Source organism: Cervus elaphus, chromosome 1 (genome assembly GCF_910594005.1).
Source record: "Cervus elaphus chromosome 1, mCerEla1.1, whole genome shotgun sequence".
In the NCBI taxonomy this organism is placed as follows: Eukaryota; Metazoa; Chordata; class Mammalia; order Artiodactyla; family Cervidae; genus Cervus; species Cervus elaphus.
Genome location: NC_057815.1, coordinates 42,746,167 through 42,772,131, shown reverse-complemented (window position 1 = coordinate 42,772,131; position 25,965 = coordinate 42,746,167). Strand labels below are relative to the sequence as shown.

Sequence of the window (25,965 nt, the reverse complement as noted above, 5' to 3'; positions counted from 1 at the left end):
TATCACTTGTTTCAAGCCTTCAAAATAAAGTTAACCTCATTTATACAGGTACCAGGTTGGTATACTCATATACATCTTTTCCAAATTGCAGGCTAAGCAAAGGCATGCATTTAGAGCTGTATTAATATATTGAAGCAAAAGACAATCCAACTTAATATCAAGAGAAACTGTGACCTTCCATGTAGTGTGTGATAGAGAAAACACTGATTCTGACACATTGTCTTATTTTATTCAAATAGCAGTCTGTTCACACATGGTCCAAGAACACTTGAATAATAAAGCAAATATAATCACATGTTAAAAATTGGTCTTCAAACATCATAGCCAATGATGCCACGCTTGCCTATGATCTCGCCAACATAAAACCACATCCACACCTCAGTGGCCACCAAACCATTCAGTAGAGCTTCCTGAAAAAAAGAAGCACAAATTTTAATGTACATTTTTTCTTATATATTTAAAAATATTCTTCTCCAGGATTAAGTGACAGAGAATATAAGGATGCTATTCAAATTAGAGGGCAGTTTTAGTCAAAGTCAAGAATTACTAATGTTAACTTTAACTGCTGAGAACCCTTGAACTTTCAATTATGTAAGGTAAGTAGTCCAGAGCTTATAAATTCTTTCAAAGCATTCTTTGAAGACCTGAACTGACTTAACCCTTTCATTATTAGTTTATGAGACACTTTATGAGCCCTAAAACAACCCACATCCTGGAAATAGCTGCCACATTTAGAAAGGGCATTCATATGAAAGGATGGCTATAGGAAGGCAAGTCTCTGAATAGACATTTCTGTCTGGCCAAAGAAACTCTGTTGTAAGATGAAGTATTCTATCTTTCCCTTTAGACATCATCTTTATTCATTTATTATTTGGTTTAATTCTTTCCAAGTATTCAGCAATTACTCAGTTTCACAGATGAGTGTTTTATTGCCCTAAGAGAAAAAGTATGTACACAGTTCCAGAAAAGAGGGTTTCATATAAGCACAAATATGGATCTTGAAACTCAAGTTGAAAAACAAAACCTTTCCACAACAAAATTGGGCCTTTTTCTTTTAGCACCTGGAAGTGAATTTCCCCCTTCAAATGAAACCAGAAATACTGGAAATCTCTTGAAAAACAAATATATTTTCTAGAATGCAGGTTCTAAAGCTGGCAATAATTTATTTAGGCTTTTTGTATCCTGTGCTTGGATCAAGCAAACGTAAAATCCAAGCTCCAATTCTCTCTCTGTGGTGGGGGCTGGCGGCAAGGGGAGTGTGCTGAGAGGCATGTGGGATCTTAGTTCCCTGAACAGGAATCAAACCTGTGTACCCGACACAGGGAGTATGAGTTTTAACCACCAGTCCTCCAGGGAAGTCTGCAAATTCTAATTTTATAGTCTTTAGATTTTATCTCCACCCTTCATATCATATTATATGCTTCTAGGTTTTGGTATTTTTGTCCCATGAATGTTAAGTTACCTGATTGTGATATAGTCCAAGAAATCTTTTGGCCAAATTGGGGAAAGTTTCAGGACTACAGACAAAAAAGTACAGAATCAACAAAGGAAGTGATCCTATTTTAATGCACTAACCCCGAATAGGAAACAAAAAAAAAGCTACTCAGTAAAAAAAAAAACACTTCTTCATTATAAGATTATTAGGAATATAAGACATAAAGCAGTCCAATTATTTCAACCCAGATGACAAAGTTAGAAAGGTAAATATCTTTCTCTACAGTCAAAAAAGAGATCATCTCTCGTTATGCTGGTTCCAGCCTCACTGAAAAATACATATATTAATCAAAACAATCAGAGAAATCCCAAGGGAAGACATTTTCTGTATGCACATACGTTTTCATTTAGCCCATAGTTACCTTAACAGTGAGCTGTTTGAAGCTACCGGTTTTAGCGCTGTTGATAATTTTTTTCAAGCTCTGAATTGCTGTAGGGATCTCAGCAGGGGTTGGAGGAACCAGCTCAACCTTGGCATAGTACCAAAACGTGGCCAATCGAGGCTTCGAGTAAGTCACAGCAGCTGGAAAACAAAACAAAACAAAAAACCAGGATGAACTCACTAGAGACCGAAAGAAGCAGATGTGTGGGCTGGACACAAATATTTATTCATGCATCACATTCATTCACTGCTTATACCAAATGAGCACCCGGTGTGAAGAGTCAAAGCTGCTCCCTGGTAACCAGAGGCGTTTAAAGATACAGAACACCTGTGTCACAAGCCAGTTCAGTCAGGCAGGAAGCTATAAGCACATCCAATTATGCCAGGACTTCACCAGTGGCCAATACCAGAGTACTGGTACTTCATTTATTAATGCCAAATCTAGTTAACTACAAAGTTACTAGAAATTGGATTAAAAAACAAGAAAAGAGCAGCAATGTAACCATATTTTCCTGTAGAGACAAAAAATTTGGAGGGAAGTGGTGAAGGGGAGGGAAGAAAACTTAAGTAGAATGGCATCCTTAGCAATGAGATTAAAACTTGTCACAATATTGGCCACAAATCCAGATGGAATTATACCAATTAGTACCCATTTTGGGTACCCTCATCAATATGTGCTAGATTAACAAAAGCACAGCTGCTCTTCCTTCAAAATACCACAAATAATAAAAATAAAACCTACATGTATTGTTAGGAGCAGCCAAAACTTGAATCTGTTATTAAGCTGAAATTCCTCAGTAATAGTAAACAGTATTTACTATTGCAGGAAAAAAAGATTTTTAACGAGGTTAGATGGGAGACTATAGTAATGATTCAGCAGGAGAAAGGTATTTTAGATAAAAAATTACAAGACAGCATAATAAAAATTGCACAAATACATAAGCATCCATCAAGTGTCTGCTGTTCAAAGGCTGATAATCCAAAGTTCCTGGTACTTCCCCTATTATTAACTGTCTGTATTTAGGTATTTCACTACTCTTAAAATTACCATCTCCATCATCCTCTGGCTTAGGGCCATGGGTAAATCTTTAAGCAGATACAAAGCTCTAAGAGAGAATTCTAAACAGAACTGCCAATGCCTGTAAGATGGTGTTATCAAGGAGAAAAAAGTCTTAACAGTCAACAAACTGTCTTTAAAATTATCTTCAACACAGAGATATAATACTCTTAAAAAAATACAAACAAATCAGTACAACGTATACAAACGCTGTACTTAATAGTAAATTTGCTTCTCAGGGAGCACAGGTTAAAAGTTTGAGATTGCTTTTACATGTATACAAGGGATGAACAGAAAATAAGTGGATGAATGGTGGATGATGGCAGCTAGGTTTCTTACTAAAATAGAAGGGTTTTAGATGGGGGAAATATCCAGTGGTACCGGATTAGAGTTGGAGACATTCAGTATAAATTCATGTTTAGTTGATACACAGGTGGATTGATATAGAAACAATTACAGTTGACCCTTCAACAACATGTGTTTGAACTGTGTGGGTCCACTCATATGTGGATGTTTTTCAATAAATAAATATGTACTACAGTACTTCATAATCTGAGGTTAGCTGAATGAATGGATGTGTAACTGTGGACATGGAGGGCCAACTGTAAAGTTATATTAGGATTTTCAATTGCATGGGGGTCAGTGTCCCTAACCCCCACACTGTTCAATGATCAACTGTGCGTGTCTACACATCCATGGGTGAGTATACAGATAGTCCCCAATTTACGATGGTTCAATTTACAATGTGAAAGAGATACACAATCAGTAAAAATGAACCTTTGAATTTTGATCTTTTCCCAGGCTAGCCACAGTGGGTACCATATGTTCTTGTAATGCTATTTTAATGCTGGGTACTGGTAGCAAGCTGCAGTTGACAGTCAGTCATGTGTTATGAGGGTAAACAATCAACACACAATCATTCTGTTTTTTCACTTTCAATACAGTACTCAATAAATTACATGAGATAATCAGGTTTTTTCTTTTTTTTAAATAAAAACAGGCCTTATGGTAGGGGATTTTGCTTACTTGTAGGCTAATATAAGTATTCTAAGTGAGATTAAGGTAGGCTAGGCTAAGTTACGATGTTTGGCAGAATAGGTGTAACACATGCATTTTCAACTTAAAATATTCTCAACTTGTGATAATTTTATTGGCATGTAATTTTCTTATAAGTAGAGGAATGCCTATATATGGATACCTCCTTGCCCACTATCAGGGCCTACAGGCAATGATATTCTAGTACAGCCGTCCCCCCTTATCTGTGATTTTACTTTCTAGTTTTATTGTCTGTAAATATTACATGGAAAATCTCAGAAATAATCCGTAAGTTTTAAATTGTATGCCTGAGTAGTACGATGAAATCTCATGCTGTCCCTGCTCCATTCTAATGCGACATCACAATGCCTACATCCTGCTCCCCACCTCATCCCATCACGTACACACTGTAACATCTCACTCACAAGAAGGGTGAGTACAGTACAAAGAGATTATTTTGAGAGAGAGAGCCCACGTCCACATGACTTTTATTGCAGTGTTAGTTGCTCAGTCGTGCTTGGCTCTTTTGTGACTCCATGCACCGTAGCCCGCTAGGCTCCTCTGTCCATGGGATTTCCCAGCAAGAATACTGGAATGGGTTGCTATTTCCCTCTCCAGGGGATAATCCCGACCCAGGGATCGAACCCAGGTCTCCCACATTGCAGGTGGATTCTTTACCTCCTGAGCCACGAGGGAATTCCTGTGGCTTGAAGCCCTGAGTCCTTTATCACAGTATTTTATTATAATTGTTCTAGTTTATTATTGTTGTTTATCTCTTACTGTGCCTAATTCATAGATTAAAATTTATCATAGCTATTATAAGAAAAAATTAACATTCAGGACTCAGTACTATCTGTAGTTTCAGACATCTGTCGGAGGTCTTAGAACTTATATTCTGTGAGTAAAGGGTGACTAACACAGTCGAGTAGCAAGGAACATACCCAGTATCTAGATCTTAGCTTCAAAATGCAATTGTCCAATAAAAGGAACTAAGGTTCCTTGGAGAAAAGGCAAATTCTAAGGCTGGGGCAGGGGATATATGAGTCTGGGAAATTTCCTGGCAGTCCAGATGTCAGGACTCAGGGCTTTCACTGATGGGGCCCAGGTTCAATCCCTGCAGGGGAATTAAGATCCTGCAGGTCATCTGGCATGGCAGGAGAAAAAGTTGCAATTATCTCACAATACTAGAAAGTACAGGGGGATGTCAAAGGGGCAGAGGTGCCAAACTGACAGGGTTCTCAATGGCCAAGGCTGGAACAATCTGAGCAACAAAATAAATAATGTACTACTGGAGGTACAAGGTATGAAATAAATGTAGGTGAGTCCATACAGTATGGACTGAACAAATACTGATAAATGGGGAACAGACATATCTTTCTCATAGAACAAATTCTATTTAAATATATGTAGATATTCCCTCCTATAGGAGACAGAATCCTGACTCTGCCTCCCCCAATTTAGTTACTTGCTTCTAAAGAACAGAGTGTGGAAAGGAAAAAATAGTACCTTTAGGAGAAACCTAGTGAAACTACCTTAACCAAGTGATGAAAGCTAATTGCACTAGTGAGGACATTTGGATATCACTTGTTTAAACATCCTGACATGTGATTAGGGCATTTCACATCTGTGGTATTCTTTCTCAAAATCCATAGCTCCATGGATCTTCCCAGGGGGCTCAGTGATTAAGATGCCACGTTTCCTCTGCAGGGGGCGCAGGTCTCCCTGGTCTCCGAACAAAGATTCCCCCCCAAGCCACCAGGTACAGCCAAAAAAAGAAAATGAGAAAAAAGAAAAAAAATTCATAGCTCCGAACTCATCATGACAAAAACACCAGATAAATCCAAATCGCGGAACATCCTTATAGGATACCTAGACAGAGACCTACATAAATACCTTGAAACTGTCAAGGTCATGAAAGGTAAGGAAAGATTGGGAAACTGTCACATACACAGGAGACTAGGGAGATTGACAACTCATTGCACTGCAGTACCCTGGACTGGCTCCTGGAACAGAAAGAGATTTACTGGAAAAGCTGGTGAAATCCAAATAAAGTCTCGAGTTTAGTAAGTAGGAAAAAAATAAAAACAAAAATCCCCAGACTCTATGATCTTTTTGGGGAAGTCTGATGAAAAAAATTACTTATTTCTGTAAGCTTCTTTGTCCTCCAGGAGAATTAACAGATAAAACCAGTAATTTTTAAAAAGACATATAACGTTAATATTTAACACCACGGAGTTAAGTGACAAAGCAAAATGCAGCTCCACTTTAATATTCTGGCCCAGCTGAGTTCTCCTGAGTACTTGGATAACAAAGTTTATCTTTAAATTATTCATAATAATACAGGAAATGGTTGATATAGCTCACAATTAAAATTATTTTCACGTTACTTTTCTTTTTGTAAATTATTATTAAAGTTAGTTTGCAATTCCCCAAGACGCTCCACCAAAAAGATGTGAAAGCCATAGAAGGAGGATAAAAAAATCCACCTGAAATTTCTGATTATAAATATTAGCCTTAAATCATCCATAAAGTCCAAATAATGAAGCCACTTCTACTTTTCCTTGTATTATGTAAAAAAGTAGAGCTTTATCTTAGTCAAGTTGCAAATCTAAGTTCTTTGGTAAAGTGTGTAAACTGATAGTAATAGTAGTGGGCCACGGGGTTCTGTAGGAGAGGATCAAGTATTTATAGTATCTGGCACTGTCAGGCCTTTATTGTTCCACTGCTGATGAAGAAAAGAGAGGAGACAACGAATAAGAAAATACCGACTGCAGTAAAATAGGTTCAAAAATATTACACATATTAAAAAATTCATTCTATTCACTTTCACAATCAAACCTGAGCGAAAGCCATTCAGAGATCTGTGCTTCAACCACTTACTAGAATACAGCACATACAGCACATCTAGCGAAGAAGAGCTTCCGTCTACTTAACTGATCTCATTTTGGGGATAAAATGAATAGCTTGCAGACAAATGAAATATTTACTGAGAAGACTACTACTCTGGGCTGTGACGATTCAGGGTTGTTCTCCAATACAACGTTCCACCATTGAAGGACACATCCAACTTTTTCAAACAGTATCCCCACGAACGCTAAGCAATGATAATAAACATTACTGTTTACACATATCCCTTTCTGTGTTTACCGGAGCAGGAATACTCGACCGTAATGCTCAGTTCCACCTAAAAATTTCCTTAAAGGAGAAGCATCTCAGTATCTGGTCAAAATAAAAAGCAAAGGCAATATTTCGAAGGTCATACATCCTGAGAAATTCTGCAGCCTTCCAAATACTGCACTGAGAAGCAGCCAAGCGGATGGGACCGTATTTCGATGCTTTCACGTATTTCTGCCAGCCGTCTACCTCGCTCTCGCAAAAAAGCCATCCCTTCTGTATTCCTCCTCCTGGAGGTCGAAGGGCGTCATGGCGGCTGCAGCTGGGCAACCCCGGCTGTTTGCACATTCCCTCCCCTCACGGTCGCGGTCAGAGTTCAGAACCTCTGGGTAGCAGAGAGAACCCAAGTCGCAGGCCCGGCCAGCGGAAGGGTAGAAAAGAACCGCAAATCTATCTTCTCCCTCACCGCCGCCCCCCCCCCGCCCGCCCCCTCCACTTCAGGCCCGGCCAGCTCCCTCCGGCCGCTCGAATCCTCCCCTCGGGCCCTCGCAGGCCTCCCTGCCCGCCCGGCTACCCGTGCCGGCTGGCTGACGCCCCGCTCACCGTTGACCAGCGCCGGGGCCTTCTCCGCGAGGTTACGGACAAACTGGGCCATGGTACTAGGACGGAGAGCCCGTCGCCCCGACTGGCCGGCTGAATGTCACCCGCCCGGAAGGACCTGCCGCAGGACCCCGGTCCGCTTCCAAGGTCAGGCCTCCCCTTTCCGCGCCGGTCCGAGATATTTAGGTGTCCCACTGTCTTTCCGGCATCCACTGGGCCAGTTTCTTTTCTTTAGTCACAGAGGAGAAAGTGGGTAGGAGAAGATGAGCTCAGAGAGCACGTAAAATACAAAGGAGTTCCGCGGAGAAGCAGGCATTTCTCTGGGCAGCCGCTCGCAGAGGTCCGGAAGGCCGGCGCGAGGAGGGAATGCGCATGCGTCATGCGCCTCCCGGGCAGCCCGAGGCGCAGACCTCGGGTGTTTGGGGTGGGTTTGCAGCTCTTCTGAGAGAACGGGACGAATTAGGGCTGGAAGGCACCGCTGCAGTTTTTCTAGGCCAACGTACTCGTCTTACAAAGGCAGAGAGGGTCCTAGAGCAGACACGTAAAATTAGGGGCGGAGCAGGCGCCACAACCTGTCACCTGACTCAGCCCATTGCGTTTCTTTAGTTGACCTTTTGTAATCCGTCTCCCTTGACTCCTCTTATCAGGATTGGAATCCAGTTCCCCTAATTCCCTAACCAGTCTCAAGGAACTATGCAGATACCAAGGGACAAAATCACAGTTACCGAGGGCCTCCAGTCTTTCAGCCTTTTTGGAGTTTAAAGAAAGTCTTGTGTGTTAGGTAGTGGCCTCACTTAATAAGGCCGGCATTGGTAAATAAATGGCTACAGAGCTAGTGAGTGTCAGAGTTGGGATTTGAAAAGGTGGCAATGGAAACAGAAGAGGCATTAGTATAGGATTATGTGTGGTGCTGATGTGGGGAGGCTTCTTAGAGAAGGGGATCCTTGGGTTGATATAAAATGAAACAGCAATGTCCTGCAGAGCTGAACTTTGTGGTTAATATGACTGGAAGAAAAGATATGCGTGGGGATGTGGCCTTCGATGAAGAAAATAGAATAATGTACCCGGGGAAGCATAAATAGAAGTAAAACTCTGATTGATGGAATAGTTAGAGGTGAAATGAAAAATCAGAGGGATATCAAGGAGTCAGGACAGCGCTTCAGCAAAGGAGTGATTCAGTTGCCTAGTACTCCAGAGAAGTAAAATTAAGAATTAGAAAATTAATATAGCTATATAGAAACATTAACCAGAGCAGGTTCAAACAATTAGGATAGAAGCCAGAGTGAAGGAGTGAAGAAATATGGCTATAAAGGGATACTGGTCAGAAAACCAAATATAGGAAAATCAACGGAGATTGAAGATGGAGAAGTGGGATTGACCAGATTCTGAATGAGACCGGAAATAAAGTTGGAGTGATTAGCCTTGGAGTCTTGGGGCCTTTTCCACAGATGGGATGATGAAGTTTGAAAGTGGAAATTCTGCAGGCTATGAAGTAGAAGGCAAGGTCATGTTGAGTGTGAAGGGCAAGTGGGAGGGTGGGAGAAAATGTAAGAGGTTGAAATTTGGACTAGCTGTTGAAGTTAAGGACACACAGAAGGGTTGTTGGGGAACATTAGGGACAAGTCTTCAGTTGTACCACTCTAAAGATGGTGTTATTTTTCTTCAACAGTAATCTGGCTGGGATACTGGAGCAGAGGGGAATGCTTGGGTTAATCTGGGCTGAGGTTTTGCGTAGCAGGGGTACAGAAACAAGGGGCAAGAAAGTGGAACTTGATAGTGAATGATTAGAATGAAGGACCTGGGGGACTTCCCTGGTAGTCCACTGGTTAAGACTCTGAGCTTCCAATGCAAGGGGCAAGGGTTCGATCCCTGGTTAGGGAACTGAGATCCCACATGCTGCAAGGCAAGGCAAAAAAAAGACCTGGGCTTTAGGCCAGATGAAAAAAAGTGAAGCCAAAAGTGATCTGCTTAGGAAAAAACATGCCCGGAGACTCATCTGAAGATAACTCCAGGGTCCAGAAGCCTGGTAAGGCAGGTTAGGTCGGCCAGACCATACATTTGCTACCACCTTTTTAAAAAAAAGTGACGTTCAGAGCCCTGTAAGTTTTCAGAGGGATTTCTGAAACTGCTCCCAAGTTTTTAATACTGTAATAAAGGACATGATAACAAAGGTTGTAAGTCAGATGTTCATTTATTAAATACAGGCTTTGAACAAACACCCCCAGGCAAGTTTGACAAGAAGTAACCTTCCTGGAATGTTTCAAAATAGTTATGTTGATCAAGTTTTATTTCAATTAATCTTTTTGTCATTTTGCTCATTTTGTTTCCAGGTTTTTTCTTTTCCTGTTTACCAGTTAGAGCATGTGCATTATTTCCTCACATGACATCAACAGTGCAGCATCAGCCTCTGGCTTGTAAAGGCACCCAGTAGACTTATGCTCTGTGCAATGGCTGCTTAGCAACCAGCATCAAATAAAGTAATGAAGCTTTTGTAGAGTGTGACACCAGATAGCAACTGGCACCTTCACCTGCACCATTAAAAAAAACAAACCTTTGAAGTTTCTTTCGGTTTTCACATATCCATTAAAAACTATATTAAAAACAAACAAATCCAGACTGCTCGATAAAGCCTGCTTAAATAATTTTCCAAGTTTAGTATTACCCTCTTAGTAAGCAATACTAGAGCTGATTAAAGAATCTTCATTTTCCTACCATACTCTAGCAAAGCTAGGTATGTCAGAAAGTCTGCTCTAATAGATTTAGAGCTTGCTTCTGAGTTCTAGACACCACCACCCCTCTTTAAGCTTCCAAGTGTCCATATGCACCATGTTGTACCAAGACGATAATTTTTTAGTCTCATTTTTGGGATGTTCTTGAATTATGTCAAGGAAAGGAAAAAGGCACGGAGGACACTGGTTTCCTTACCAACAGTGGCCTTAAGCTATGCACTTGCTTTTGTGATGAGTTTAAAGATACTCAGCAGCATTCACGGTGCCATAGCCACTCATAAAAAGTTTCAGGAAAAGAGCTTTAAAAAAAAATTGCCAGAAAAGGCTTACAATCTGAAGACTTAATACAGAAGTGGAATACAGACACAGATACAAGAGGCAGCATAGAGGTTGTTAACTAGAAAGCTGCTGGGAACAGCTGCCTTCTGAGGTTTTGTGCCCGTTTTTTCCTTCCTTTCTCCTATAAAACTCTGGTCTTTTCCTCACTTCTTTTAAAAGTGAAAATATCCTATTTGATTGGATTTGGAAGATAAATGCAAGTAGACTGAAGCTTATTTTATACAGTTCATTCTCAGAGAAGTAGAAGATAATAAATAGGAAATGAAGCTCATTTTCAGAAAATAAACAAATCCTGTCAACCTGTGCCTTAAAGGCCCAGGGAACACACTGAATTACTATCATACATTCTGGTATTGCGAGTCCTGGATTGCCTTTTTCACTTATAAGCACAGCGACAGGCAACATCTAGTTTTTATCTAGTGTGGGATGCCCTCTAACTTCAGAGTTTCCTGCTGGAACCATCAAAAACACATCAAGGACTGCTTATAACAACTTGTATTGGATTACCCTATGGTTAACAATAATGTCCTTGAAGTGAAGCAATGACCTCTGCTTCTAGATCATATCACTCTTGTTACTGTATTTTCAGGTTCAGAGGGTTACTGGTATAGACAGTCCATGGGGGAATGCGACTTACACAGCATGTTAAGCTGCACGATTTAGCAGGGAGCTCAAGCTCAACTTGTAAAGTGAGGGGCCCATCCACCTGCTAAATAACTATATAGGGCTAAGTGGATATTTAAAATGGCTTGCGGACGTGGCTGTGCTCAAATTCCTATTCTGTTAATTGATGACCTAAGGCTGAGTTAGAAGCAGCAGCTCTTTTCAGGTCATAAGCCCAAACGAACATGAACTATATACATTTTACAGTCCTAGAATTCTGTCTAGAGTAAGTGTTAGTAAACATGGCCACACACTGCATACATCTTACCACGGAAGAGACAATATAAAGTGGTTCTCTGTATTATACTAGGTCAATATAAAAAAGTACATGGTGTATATATATATACTGAGATACACTGCTGATATTAGTGTCTTGAAATGACATGTCTCATGGTTACAATATTTGTTGCCTAACTTTTCTACACAAGCCTAGTCCTTGATTTCCAGTAGATAAAAAGGGCCCCAACAGCCTTCTTTTTTCACATTGTAGTTTTCTGAATAAAGTGTCAAAACTGCAAATTTGTTCTACCAATCCTCCTAAAAATATTATAGGGCTAAGTTTTCTGTGTAATGACAACTCCATGGAGGAGTGTTTGCCCTCCAAGGTATCTCCGAGTTACAAGAGAACACAAAACTGAGCGCTACCCAGCGAAGTTGCGTAAGATTCCTATTTTCATCTCATCTGTCATCTTATTAAAAAAATCTACTCAAACATCAGGGTATCTGCTTTTATATAAAAAGTTATTCTGTAACAGTGTAGAGCTATAACAAGGAAAAGGGCTGAAGTCTGGGTCATGAAGACTAACTAGTAAGTACCTTGATGACATAGGACTTTCTGATATCAGCTGTCACTGAAACGTGTGATATCATATACTTAAAAGCAGTGCTCACCAAAGATGTTTAGCCGTTCTTGGAGAAGAAATAGTAAGGAGGTGGGAGGTTTTAAGAGCTGAAGTTAATATAATTTAAGGTAGGAAAAGGGAGAAGGAACAGGAAGAGATAACAAAAGGTAAAAATTAGTGATGATTTCTAAATGTGGTGATGCTAGAAGAAGTATAATTTCCTGCAAGCTAGGTGCATTGTAAAGTTCTTAGGAATTTTAATTATCATAATTTGAGCAAGAGCAGTTCTCTAATTCAGTAAAGGGAAAAAAAAAAAAGACAAGAAAAAGGAAAGGAACAGAACCAGAAAGAGAGAAACCACAATTGTTTATCTACACTCTGGGGTTGGTTTTTGGTTTGCTTAGGTCACAGTATTTATTCAGGTTGCTCCTTCTGTTGTTGTTTCCTCTCTGCAAGCCACCGTTGGATTTTTTCTTTTAGTTCTGTGTTTGGCCGGATCTGGTCCATGGTGAGGGGACTACGGTTAAAGGGATCTGTTTGGTCACTGGGACAAAGAGAAAAAGGGAGATGGGGTTATTTCTGTAAGTTCTCACATCCTCAGCCAAAAACAGAACACCTGGGCATCTCACCCTGAGACTGAAGCTAGAGTGTATTACTATGATTCTGAATTAAATGCTAGCTTGAGGTTAGAAAGAATGAGATTAAAGAGAGAGTGATTTGGGAGAGGTTTCTTTGCAGATTATTTACTTACTTTGTCTCTCTGCTTAACAAACATTGTCTCAACATTGCTCTTCAGATTGTGTGTGTGTGTGTGTGTGTATGTTAGCTGCTCAGTTGTGTCTGACTCTTTGTGACCCCATGAACTGCAGCTTGCCAGGCTCCTCTGTCCATGGAATTCTCCAGGCAAGAATACTGGAGTGGGTAGCCATTCCCTTCTCCAACATTGCTCTTCAGATTTTGTGTGTGTGTGTGTGTGTGTGTGTGTGTGTGTGTGTGTGTGTACTGGAGTGGGTAGCCATTCCCTTCTCCAACATTGCTCTTCAGATTTTGTGTGTGTGTGTGTGTGTGTGTGTGTGTGTGTGTGTGTGTGTGTGTACTGGAGTGGGTAGCCATTCCCTTCTCCAACATTGCTCTTCAGATTTTGTGTGTGTGTGTGTGTGTGTGTGTGTGTGTGTGCGTGTGTGTGTGTGTGTGTGTGTGTGTGGCCAGGCTCCTCTGTCCATGGAATTCTCCAGGCAAGAATACTGGAGTGGGTAGCCATTCCCTTCTCCAACATTGCTCTTCAGATTGTGTGTGTGTGTGTGTGTGTGTGTGTGTGTGTGTGTGTGTACTGGAGTGGGTAGCCATTCCCTTCTCCAACATTGCTCTTCAGATTTTGTGTGTGTGTGTGTGTGTGTGTGTGTGTGTGTACTGGAGTGGGTAGCCATTCCCTTCTCCAACATTGCTCTTCAGATTTTGTGTGTGTGTGTGTGTGTGTGTGTGTGTGTGTGTGTACTGGAGTGGGTAGCCATTCCCTTCTCCAACATTGCTCTTCAGATTTTGTGTGTGTGTGTGTGTGTGTGTGTGTGTGTGTGTACTGGAGTGGGTAGCCATTCCCTTCTCCAACATTGCTCTTCAGATTGTGTGTGTGTGTGTGTGTGTGTGTGTACACTGGAGTGGGTAGCCATTCCCTTCTCCAACATTGCTCTTCAGATTTTGTGTGTGTGTGTGTGTGTGTGTGTGTGTGTGTGTGTGTGTGTGTGTGTGTGTGGCCAGGCTCCTCTGTCCATGGAATTCTCCAGGCAAGAATACTGGAGTGGGTAGCCATTCCCTTCTCCAACATTGCTCTTCAGATTATGTGTGTGTGTGTGTGTGTGTGTCCAGGCTCCTCTGTCCATGGAATTGTGTGTGTGTGTGTGTGTGTGTGTGTGGCCAGGCTCCTCTGTCCATGGAATTCTCCAGGCAAGAATACTGGAGTGGGTAGCCATTCCCTTCTCCAAGGATCTTCCTGACCCAGGGATCGAACCTGTGGCTCCTGCCTTGTAGGCAGATGCTTTACCATCTGAACCACCAGGGAAGCCCTGCTCTTCAGATGGTATTTGATTCCATTTCCCTAGGACAGAGACCCTGTACAATCATGTCAGCATAAAGAGCTCTTTGGAGTTTTAGTGACAGACTCCTGAAACAATATAAGATGTTAAGGGATAAAGCTTTGTTGACTGACACTTGATTTAGTTAACCAACTGCTCTTCAACTAATGCAGATTATGGCTTCCTCCCAGGTAAGATGATTTATAACATATTTTAAAGGCTAATATACCTTCTTTCTGTATTCTGAAGCCACAATAAAAATATAAATTCTCAGTGACACTTTGGAAAAGACATACTGCCCAGCACAGCATCATGCATATAGTGAGTGCTTAATCACAAACCATCAAGCAAAACATCCCTTTTTCCAATATTTAAAAAACATTATTTCCCTAGATCTGGGTCAGCTTATATAACTTCATTTTAAATAGGCAGAGTCTCCCAGTACCCATTTCTATCTAATATTGTACTTAGAGGAGGTAGGCTGAGGAAAACTTGAAGTCACCATGGCTGAGTCTAACAGCTGGAGCAGAATGTTGGTAAAACCATGTGATGAGTGTAAAACCTGAATTAAAAACAAAAAAATCCCCAACAACCTGTCTTATATTTTTACAACTAAAAGTGAAAGTGGAAGTTGCTCAGTCGTGCCTGACTCTTTGCGATCCCATGGACTATACAGTCCATGGAATTCTCCAGGCCAGAATACTGGAGTGGGTAGCCTTTCCCTTTTTCAGGGATTGAACCCAGGTCTCCCACATTGCAGGTGGATTCTTTACTAGCTGAGCCACAATTTCAAGTCAACTTATACTCCAGGTTGACATATATTATAATAAATATTGATAGAATTATTTCCTTGAGGAAGAAGAGGTAAGGTTAGCGCCAGCATTTCCTAACAGTGTCTTATACTGGATGTTGACATCCTTAACAATCAGGTGATATACTTCTACCAAAATGCTTCCTCCACATAGCACATTAATAAACTAACAATCTGGGGTACCTACTGGGTACACAGCACTGTAGTGGGAGAAAAAGACGACAGCAGACAAAGGTACACGTGTACTCCCGAGGCTGCTTTTGGGGGCCGGCTCACCTGAGCAAATGTCTGGCAATGGTGGATCTGTCCACAGTCACTCTGGAGGACGGCAGCACCACAGGGTCAGACATCAGTGTGCTCATGATGGGGTCCAGGAACTCATCGCAGGCATCAGCATAGGTTTCCTCTTCCTGCTGTTGGAGGTCTGCTAGGGACTGAGCATAAGAACCAGCCAGTTAGGGGGAATTAACCGAAGCAGCTGAGTTCAAAATGCTCCGTGATGATTCCCTAGTCTTAAGGGGTCATTAATAACCCTGTACAGCGATAGGAATAATTTTTAGCTTTATGGTCTAAACAAGCCAAGATGGATATTACAGGAGCAAATTTAACATTTAGCCCCAACTCTGAATCTTCAGTCAGTTTGGCCCAGCTGCTAGAGGTCAAAACTGGAAATGAGTTTAAGTGTTAAAGGGAACAAAACAAAACAAAACACCACAGACAACATCCGTACTTCTGACAACAGTCCTGTTGTAGGGGAGGTGAGGTTGCAGGGGTTCCTATTTACATAATTACAGAGTCATTCATGCAGTCTGGTATGAAAAGCAGTTTCCGGTTTTAGGTACAAACAGGTACAGGAATTTAAAAGTGGCTTCAGCATTTAATTCCTTCATGACTCTAGCTCCTCAGGGATCCATCTGTCTAAGCTCTAGGTAAAGATGAAGCCCAATTCAATAAAAAAGTAACTCAATGAAAGGAAGACTTATCAATTAGGAAGGTTTTCCATTAGACTCTGCCATAGTTTTTCCTTTTTCATAATTGTTAATGAAGCTGCTCTAACCAAAGGGATTAGCTGAGTACAATATAGTATTTTAATCTTTAAAATGTATGGCTATTCCTATATAAGCCAATTACAGATAGAACAGAGAAAAATCAATAAAAATCAATGACTAGAAGCTACTAATCTTGAATTCTACTCTAAAAAGTTCTGCGTTAATATCACAGATTTTCAAATCTATTGGTAACGCTGTACAGAGAAGTTTTCATAAAAACAACCTATTAAAAATCTGTCAATTCTTTTCTTTTAGCAGAAGCTTCTTATTTTTCTGTTCTCACCCTCATATTGAAAAGAATAGTACTATTAAAGAATATGGTTGTTTTACTTATCGACTGGCCAGGAGGATTCATTCATTTATTTATATTTTCTCAACACAATACTCTTTTCCCCCATAAAGTTGGGTAAAAAAGCAAAACAGCTCAGTTGACAACATGATTTTTATTGAACACGTTAATAAGCAAATTATCCTTCTCACCTTGATTCTCTCTGCTAAGTTGCTGAAAGCCACAATCATATTCCCAGGCTTATTTATTTTCTTCAGGACTCGGACTGTCTGTGCAAAGAGAGTTGGGGAATAGGAACGGCCATCCTTGGGCACAGTGGCACAGAAATTCTCCTCGTCCCTGGAAGGTCAGCATCAGAAACAAACTAAGCATCAGAGGGTAGATCAAAGAGGGCAATAACAGAGGGCTTGAGGAACAAAGTTCCCCATCACTTAGGTATCGTGAATGTTCTTTTGTTATAGAATGATCTCTTCTAATTTTTACGAAGGAAGTCTTATCAAGTATCTGGTGACCATAAAAATATACTGTTTAAAAAAAAAAAGTACTGCTTTACCAAACAGTGAAACAATTAGTAAAGTTTATCTTTGAACAGATCAAGGCAGAATGCTGGAAATTCTAAATGACATCCCACAGGTCATACGAAATCTCATGATTTAGAACTGCAGAAGACTACTTTGTCAGCCAACTAGAAACAAATCTTTTCTACTTCCACATAATTACCAGCTAGTTATTTCATTCTACTAGCAAAACCCCCAGTTAAAACATGAGCAACCCCTCTAGCCTGCCCCATTTAAATCTCAGGTACCCAAGATTTAAGTAGATGGTGCAGATATCTGAAACGAGCTGCTGGGGTTTGAAGTCAAATTCACTGAAATCCTTGACTTTCAAGGCCCCCATCTTGGGGCCGACCAGGTGCTGCAGGAAGTAGTTCAGCATGGAGATGATGCGCTCAGCCAGGAAAGGGTGCACAAAGAGGGACTTGATCTCTGGAAAAAAGCCAAAGCCTGTGAAAACCCAGTCCACCAGAAATCTTCAACTCACTGTGTCCTAGAGTCTTACTTAGAGACCTCTGGGGACTGCTTTTTTTGAAAGCAATTTTGAAATACATTTTTACTGCAGTAATATTAGAAAATATTAGATAAGCAAAGCAAATAAAATACAAAAATAACCACTCACAGTAAACACTAGTTACATTTTGCTAATATGTCCTAGCTTTTCTGTCCATATTTATAGACATATACATTTTTTTTACATAGACATTTTTAAAACAAAGTGACTATCATACATACTCTGTAACTTTTTTCATTAACAGTATCATAAATATCTTACCATTTATAAGTTCCTGTGCTGTCCAACATGGCAGCCACGGCCACATGTGGCTATTTAAATTAACTAAAATTAAGTAGAAAACTCCAGTTTCTTAGGTATACTAGCCACATATCAAGTGTTCAATGGCCACGTGTGGCCAGTAACTACAGTATTGAACAGTGTAGATTTACACATTTCTATCACATAAAGTGGGCTTCCCAAGTGGCTCAGTGGAAAAGAATCTGCCTGCCAAGCAGGAGAGGTGAGTTTGATCCCTGGGTTGGGAAGATCCCCTGGAAAAGGAAATGACAACCCACTCTAGTATTCTTGCCTGGGAAATTTCATGGACAGAAGAGCCTTGTTGGCTACATTGGGGGTAAAGAGTTGGACATGACATAGCAAATAAACAACAATCATATAAAGTACTATAGGATAGTGATGATTTATACCCTTTTTAACAACCACATATGATTGCACCATGAATTATTTATTTACTCTACCTTTGTTGCTGGTCCTGTTAAAAGTATTATACTAATTGATGAACTTCAGTGTGTATACATACACCTTTTTTTTTTTTTTAATTTTTTAAATTTTTTACATACACCTTTTAGACTTATTATATCCTATAACAAATTTGTAAGAAACTGACTGCTAGGTCACTAATTTCGAAATACATATATACATGCCAAGTGCACAGCCAAGTAGAGTACAGCTTGTTTAGTATTGCTGGTTCTTAATTTTTCCTTTTTAGTCATTATATATTGACTCTACTACTGGTGAGAGTTTAGTTCATATTCTTGTCCCTCTTCTCCTAATATAAATTTCCCTAATATATAAGCAGATCTTTGGAGAAATAATTTAGATTTTTCATTAAGAGCATGAAAATATCACAGCAGAGCCACACAGTATTCTAAAAATTATATAAAGTAATAATAATATAATATACACACATACCTTTTTTTTTGCTGATATAGCAAGATACTTTATTGGAAAGGGGTGCATGGGCGGAAAGCAGGAGGGTAAGGGAACCCAGGAGCACTGCTCTGCCACATGGCTCAGTCTCAGGTTTTATGGTGATGAGATTAGTTCCTGGGTTTTCTCTGGCCCATCATTCTGACTCAGGGTCCTTCCTGGTGGCACATGCATTGCTTAGTCAAGATGGATGCCAGGGAGAAGGATTCTTAGAAGGGGCAGGGCACATGGCATCTCCTTTTGACCTTTCTCAAATTCTTCCGGTTGGTGGTAGTTTAGTTCCATGCTCCTTACCAGGACCTCCTGTCATAAAATAACTCACGCTAATTGCTACTATGGTGCCTGGCCAGGGCAGGCAGTTTCAGTCAATGTGTTTCCCCTAACAACTCCCAACTCAGAGACTTCATGCTCAAGATACTTCTTGGGAATTGGCACAGAGGTCTCTCTGTTCAGTAACTAGTTCCAGCTGACAGTGCTGCTGCTGCTAAGTCGCTGGAGTCATGTCTGACTCTGTGCAACCCCATAGACGGCAGCCCACCAGGCTCCTCTGTCCCTGGGATTCTCCAGGCAAGAACACTGGAGTGGGTTGCCATTTCCTTCTCCAAGGCATGCATGCATGCAAAGTTGCTTCAGTCCTGTCCGACTCTGTGCGACCCTATGGACAGCAGCCCACCAGGCTCCTCTGTCCACAGGATTCTCTAGGCGAGAATACTGGAGTGGGCTGCCATTTCCTTCTCCAGTGAGCTGAGAGTGGGTATACTCTTAATAAAAATTTTAATTATTTTTTTGCTTACTTGCAGAGTACCTATCATTAAATCTTTCTAAATTCTCCACCAGAAATGTAGAACTCTCGAAAACAGTTTTTGAGATGTTTTTTGGAAGTTTCCATCCATCACTCCACTCTGGACTCCAATTTTATAGGCCTGCAGTGTGGTGGTCACACAGGCTACCTCCATCAGCCTTGGACTTCCTTTGTATGTCTCTTATGGGATTCCACTTTCCTCCTCCATTTTGACGGAGTATGTCTATCTCTCTGTAGCTTCTCAAGAAAGGGTACACTGGAAGTAAATTTGATACCGTCACCTCTGAAAATTTCCTTACATTTACCTTCAAACAGGATTGACAGTTTGGCTGGCTATAGAATTCTAGGCTGAAAAGATAATTTTCCATCAGGACTGTGTTACAGCTTCAAATGTCACTGTTGTGATATTCGAAGATATTTTGACGCTTAAACCATTGCACATTACCTGATTTTTCTCGGGGACCTTTTAAGATCTCCTCTTTACCCTGATTTTCTAAAACACCTCAATGATATACCTTAGTGTGGGGGTCTTGAAGATTCCCTGTGCTGGGCACTTGGGGGCTCCTTTTGATTTAGAACCTCTTAGTTTTGGGGAATTTGGAGGGTATTATTTCTTTGCTCCCTTTCATTTTTCTCTTTTGAGACTTTCTAGATTGATATTTTCTTCTTCTTTCTCTTCTAATTTCCATCTTTTTTTTTTTTTTTTTTCTGTTTTCATTGAAGAGTTCCGTGAATTTATTTTCTAACTGTCCTACTGACTTTTCAAAATTTCTGAAGTGGTATTTTCAATATTCAAGAGCTCTTGTTCTTTGGATAATCTCTGGTATTGCCTCTTTGTTCTTGTCTTATGTATGCTGTATCTTTTTTCATCCCTCTGAGACTTATAAAGATATTTGAAGGCATTTTTGGCTGTTATTTGTGTTAAGAGGATTTTCTCAAATGCCTGGTGATCCTTGGTTGTCATTTCACATATGTATGTGTATGCTTAGTCACTCAGTTGTGTCTAATTCTGTGACCTCATGGACTGTAACCCGCCAGGCTCCTCTGTCCACAGAATTTTCCAGGCAAGAATACTGGAATGGGATTCTCCAGGGGATATTCCCAACCCAGGTCTCCTGTATTGCAGGGAGATTCTTTACCATCAGAGCCACCAGGGACGCCCCCATTTTATATATAACCAATATAAATTATTAAAGGAAGTTTTTACTTTTAGATACAAAGTCTTGCAGTGTGAATTTTCTACTTACAGCACATCTTATTTCTGACTAGCTGCAGTTGAAATGCTTGACAGACTCATGTTGCAAGTGGCTACTGAACTGGACAGTGGAGCTACAGAGGGAGTGGAGATAAACGTCTCTGATCTACCACATTTAACCAGAGTTCAAGGATATTTTTTCAAGTCAACACAAACACCCCCAGGTATATTTATATGGCTATGTTATCCTCAAGAAAAATGACACTAACTTATGCCTTCTGGCAGCTGTATAAGGGTGACCATTTCCTCATTTCCATGTCAACAGTGGGCAACATTCTTTCTGAAGCTTCTCTAGTGATTCACTTCCTCTCAGACTGTGGAGGAGGATACTGTCACCAGAGCCTCAGTGGGGCAGATCCCTCAGCTGAAACGGATTTTAACCACTGCATTTTTGGGGAAAGCAGTATGTTGTGTCCTTACCTGATGTCAGAAACGCAAGGGTACCGATTGTTTCATTGGACATGATGTTATGGAAACGTGCTAACTGTCCAAACATCTGTAGGCCAGCCTCCTTCTCTCGGCGGGCTTCTGGAGTCAGACTGTCCCATTCACCTCGGTCCTTCTCAATTTGCTGAATCTTTATCTTGCTCAAATACTACAGAAACCAGAGGTGGAATGGATCAGAGGACAAAGTGTATTGAAAGGAAGATGATATTTAAGAGGTCCTATTTAAAATCTAGTCCACTAAGCTGGGAAAACCAAGGACTACATAAGAGACAGGAGGCTTTATTACATTTAAAAAGAAATTGTGGAGAGATTTCCCTGGTGGTCCATTGTTTAAGGCTCTGTGCTTCCAATGCAGGGGGCATGGGTTCCTGGTTTGGGAACTAAGATCCTACATGCTGCATGGCATAGCCTTTAAAAATTTTTTAAAAAAAGAAACTGTGGAAACATTGTCTCAGTCTGGGGAGAGTAATGGGTTATTCCCCTGGAAATATTATAGTCTATGAAACAGAAAGGAGGATAAACAGTATATGAAACATTGATAAAAGCAAACAGGCTACAGGGAAAAAAAGCTGACCCCTTCCTGAAAGAAGGAAAACAAAACCACCCCCCAAAACTGCTTATCAAAAAACAAAGCTCTATCAAATATGCAAGATGTCTGGAAGGAGAACCATAAATATTTAAAACCCTCTACTTCTCATCACTCTTGCTGCTGCGGCAAGCATGTTATGCTTATAGTCCCATGGAGATGCCATCTGTGTCATTCATTCTGTCACACCAAAATCTTGCTGAGAAAGGTCCATTTATTACAGGACTTGTTTTCTAAGGCAACAGATCTAAAAATCTTTAAGTATGGGATTATGATCAAAGGAGGAGCACTTTTTCACAAATTAAATACAAGTTACTGGGAGGCTGCTAATCAACATGAGGAGTGTGTGGGCTATCCGACAGGCCACCCTCATGACTTACCTGCTCTGTCTCCCCTGGGTCACTGCCCTGTCTTACACCTGTTGCAGATAAAGGGAATTTTTATAGGAGCAAGAGGCAGCTCCACAAGATATGGTTAAGCTGAAGGAGCTGAGTGGCCTCTGGTGTATGTTGTAAAACTCATGTTTCAGATAGAGCTAAAGATTTGGGAAGCAGTGGACAAACGAAAAATACTGATGATTTGGAGTCTCTATGTGAAAAAAATTACCCAAACCAGAGACTTTTTTCAAATAGTGGCATAAAAGTCAGTCTTTTAGGAAAGAGGGATAAGGATCATTGCTTGGTTGGTCACTGTTACCAATGTCTTGCAATGGAAGAAAGCTGAAAGTCACTAACTGAATGAAGATTCTCTGATTTCTTTCTGTAGTGCTAGACTGATTAGTTGGGCCAGTCTGGCCTTTCTTTCACACTTGCTTTTCCACTCTGCCAAAATCTCATTCTAGCTCATAAGGCTTCGATGACCCTTGATCTTGGTCTCTAATGGAAGAATATCTATCAAACTATAACAGCAAGGTTGGCAGTATATTACTTGCAAAATTTTGGTGTCCAAGACAGGTACTTGGGGCATAAGGATTGCTCTGTTATGACTAAGAGGTAAAAAGTATGTATGATGGTATAAGAGCAGTTAAATATGTTTGTTTTACCTGTATGGCTTCATCCAGAAGGAAGATAGCATCATTCATTAGCAGGTTAAGAAAGCGGAGGAAAAGTGGAGGATTCATGGCTTCTAAATTCTTAGAGGCATAGTCAGCCAAATCCTGTAAGACCCAGCCCAAGAGAACACCAGTTTAGTCTAGAATCACAACCCACTGGGGCTTATCTGCAGCAAAGATAACTCAGTTTTGGTTTCACCAAAAACACCCTCACCTTAATGCTCTCTCGATAGGTATCTGTTCCCCACATGTACTTGAGGATGGGATACATGGGGCGGCGGTAATTAAACTTCTGCTCAAACTGATGGGGGTCTCCTGGAGTAAGGTAGAGCAAAACATCAGCAAAGCCAGTGCCATTAGAGAAAGAATATGAGCTTATGTCTATGTGCAGACAGATGGATATCAATCCTGTCTAACTCTTTGTGACCCCACAGACTGTAGCCCACCAGGCTCTTCTGTCCATGGGATTTCCCAGGCAAGAAAGATGGAGTGGGTTGACATTTCTCCTCCAAGGGATCTTCCTGACCCAGGGATTGAACCTGTGTGTCTCCTGCATTGGCAGGTGGATTCTTTATCTCTGAGCCACTGGGGAAGCCCTATGTCTATGTGTAGCCATTTTTAGAAAATTCTGAATGTGTTAAGGATACTGGTAAAGCCAGTCCTGGGAGTTTATAAAGATCTAGAGTTGTAGCCAAGTGTTAACTTATTTCCTTATCGACAGAACAAGAGGGAGACAGATATAAAGGATACAGACCTCAGAAAAGGATGAGGACTGAGCTGCAAAATAAAAGCCAAGGGAAACAAATGCTTTCACATCCAAACATAGAGTGCTTATCTGACTCTCAATGAGGCCTCTGAGCTAGCCATTGTGGCAGTGACAGCCACATGCAGCATGGGCCACTAAGTAATCTCCACATTCTTCATGGATAACATCCCAACTGTGGGGGCAACTGGGTCCTGATTACTCTGAAAAATCAGGCCAGGAGCTGAAAATCTGAGGCTTGTACACCTTTTGACACGCCAAAGGTACCACTAGAGCTCTATAGGCTGGGTCATATAATAAAGGAGGAGTGTGGGATTTGGAGTCAGAAGACTTTGGTTTTCCTTCTGGCTCCACTTAATGCAAGTCTCTTAATCTTTTTCAACTTCTACTTTCTCAGAAAATAAAACAGTTATTATAATTCACCCTCGGGACTTCCCTGGTGGTCCACTGGCTAAGACTCTGCATTCCCAAGGTAGGGGGCCCAGGTTCATTCCCTGGTTCAGGGAACTAGATCCCATGTGCTCAATTAAGAGTTTGCATGCTGCAACTAAAGATTCCACATGCCACAACAAAGACTGAAGATCCTGCAAGCCACAACTAAGACCCTGAGCAGCCAAACAAATAATTATTTTATAATTCATCCTCTAGTATTACAACCAAAGAGTTGTAGTGGCCATATAATGAGATAATTGCAGGGTTTATTGTGCAACTTCTTATATATATTAATTAAATATATAAAATTAAAATTTACATATACTATCTCAGTCATCACTTCAACCCCATTTTACAGATGAGGAAAGTAAGTCTCAGAGGTGAGCAAGTAATGAATTCAAAATTCTAATACAGAAAAGCAGTCAGTAAATGCTAAATATCACTTTAATGTTAACTGCATTTATCACTGGATGGTAGGACACCCCTTTAAAGGGGTCTTAAATAACTGCTTTGCTGTCTTGTTTACTGACTGAGATGGGGTACTGCTTAACTCAAACACAGCATCTCAGGGTTAGAGCTCAAAAGGCCATGAGAGAAATTAGGGAATGTTTCCTGCTGTTATTCTTAATCTAACAAACTGTAGCAGAGTTAGACTGTCTGGACAAGATAAAAGAATATGTCAATCACACTGTCTTACTCGTCACCGTTCTGTAATTTTGAGGCAAGAAAAATATAAAGACTCAGGTTTTAACTGGACAGCCCAATTTATTTGAATATGAGTCTGTCAAAAAATATAGTAAAGTTATTAGGAGTATATGTCTTTCTCTTTTAAAGTGAGACAGATCTGATTCTACCACTTAGTTGTATGACATAAACAATCTTTTTTAAGCATCCGTGTCTTCATATGGAAATGGGGATAATACAGTAAAACTTTCCTGTATTTTTGACAAGGAAACAATGTAAAAAAGCACTTAGCATAAGGTAGCACAGGGCAGATATTCAGTAAATGATGGCTTATGGTATTTTCCATTTAAAAACTGATTAAGCGATGCACTAGCTTCTTGATTCTAGATTGCTTTACCTGTAAACTCAATGTCCACAAAGACCTTGATGAGAGCTTCTGCAAGGTGGGATGCATAGGGAAAGTTGCAGAACACACGTTTCCGGTGGAAGACACTGGATACCAAGGGATTTGGGGTCTGATCCATGTGGGGCATCACTGCTTCCAACACCTCAGCCAGTTTGGCCCTTAGGTGGGGATTCTTCATCCTATGAATAGGGCAGAAAGCAAACTGAGGAAGCAGAAAACTTTACTCTCAAATTTATAACTGTTTTTTTCCACATGAGGAATCAAAACATCATATCATCATATAGTATCTGTACTATCTCTACAGAGTGTTACAGGAGAAAACAGGACTGAGTAGTTTTAAGTCTGTCAATTTCTTGGGGATATGCAGAGTATACCATTCAGTTCTTAAGATCACAGCTTACCAATAATGAGGGTGAGTAGATAAGTTTCTATTTAATGCTCTGCCATTCTGTTTATTTCTCTTTAATCATGTATTACTTACTGTTTACTATTCTCTGACAGCTTCACCTGGGATAAACTTGCCTTTCCAGGCTTTCTGGGGATAAGGATCAGGATATAATTAATTATTCTACATTACTTACAATGCATACCAGATGTGCCTAACAATTGTTGGTTTAGAATTTCTCCCTAGGCCCGTTCAGTTCAGTGGAGGAGTGGGTTCTACCTACGTCTCAGCGACTCGGCTCAGGGGACTGTGGCTCTGTGCAGAAAATTCTCACTTACGTACACATTGTTTCCTTTGGTCTACCACCACCAGGAAATCAGAGAAGCAACTCTACAGGTCAG

General features: G+C 40.6%; 2 protein-coding genes across 3 annotated transcripts in view; both read right to left on the bottom strand.

The window, feature by feature from the left end:
• Nucleotides 1–207: 207 nt before the first annotated feature.
• Nucleotides 208–7,999, bottom strand: ATP5MG (ATP synthase membrane subunit g). The gene is made up of 3 exons (XM_043900495.1): nt 7,686–7,999; nt 1,857–2,017; nt 208–410 (listed from the first exon to the last, which is right to left on the bottom strand). The coding sequence occupies exons 1-3, from the start codon at nt 7,735–7,737 to the stop codon at nt 312–314; spliced, it is 312 nt and encodes a 103-aa protein (XP_043756430.1). The 5' UTR covers nt 7,738–7,999; the 3' UTR covers nt 208–311.
• A 1,855-nt stretch (nt 8,000–9,854) lies between these two features.
• UBE4A (ubiquitination factor E4A) overlaps nt 9,855–25,965 on the bottom strand; it is a 39,956-nt gene continuing 23,845 nt past the window's right edge. For both annotated transcript variants that reach the window (XM_043900476.1, XM_043900485.1), the window contains 8 exons: nt 25,171–25,358; nt 23,109–23,209; nt 22,886–22,999; nt 21,231–21,405; nt 17,279–17,459; nt 16,665–16,812; nt 15,412–15,569; nt 9,855–12,799 (listed from right to left, as the gene is read on the bottom strand). In XM_043900476.1, the coding sequence (XP_043756411.1) occupies nt 12,670–12,799; nt 15,412–15,569; nt 16,665–16,812; nt 17,279–17,459; nt 21,231–21,405; nt 22,886–22,999; nt 23,109–23,209; nt 25,171–25,358 (1,195 nt within the window). In that variant the 3' untranslated portion in view covers nt 9,855–12,669. The remainder of the gene's footprint in view (nt 12,800–15,411; nt 15,570–16,664; nt 16,813–17,278; nt 17,460–21,230; nt 21,406–22,885; nt 23,000–23,108; nt 23,210–25,170; nt 25,359–25,965) is intronic.

Excerpts from the sequence above, each read along its gene's own strand:
- ATP5MG (XM_043900495.1), bottom strand. The coding sequence starts at position 7,737 with ATGGCCCAGTTTGTCCGTAACCTCGCGGAGAAGGCCCCGGCGCTGGTC. Across the intron at positions 2,018-7,685 it reads GGCCCCGGCGCTGGTCAACG|CTGCTGTGACTTACTCGAAG; the intron begins GTGAGCGGGGCG and ends TTTGTTTTCCAG. Across the intron at positions 411-1,856 it reads TCAAACAGCTCACTGTTAAG|GAAGCTCTACTGAATGGTTT; the intron begins GTAACTATGGGC and ends TCTTTTTTTCAG.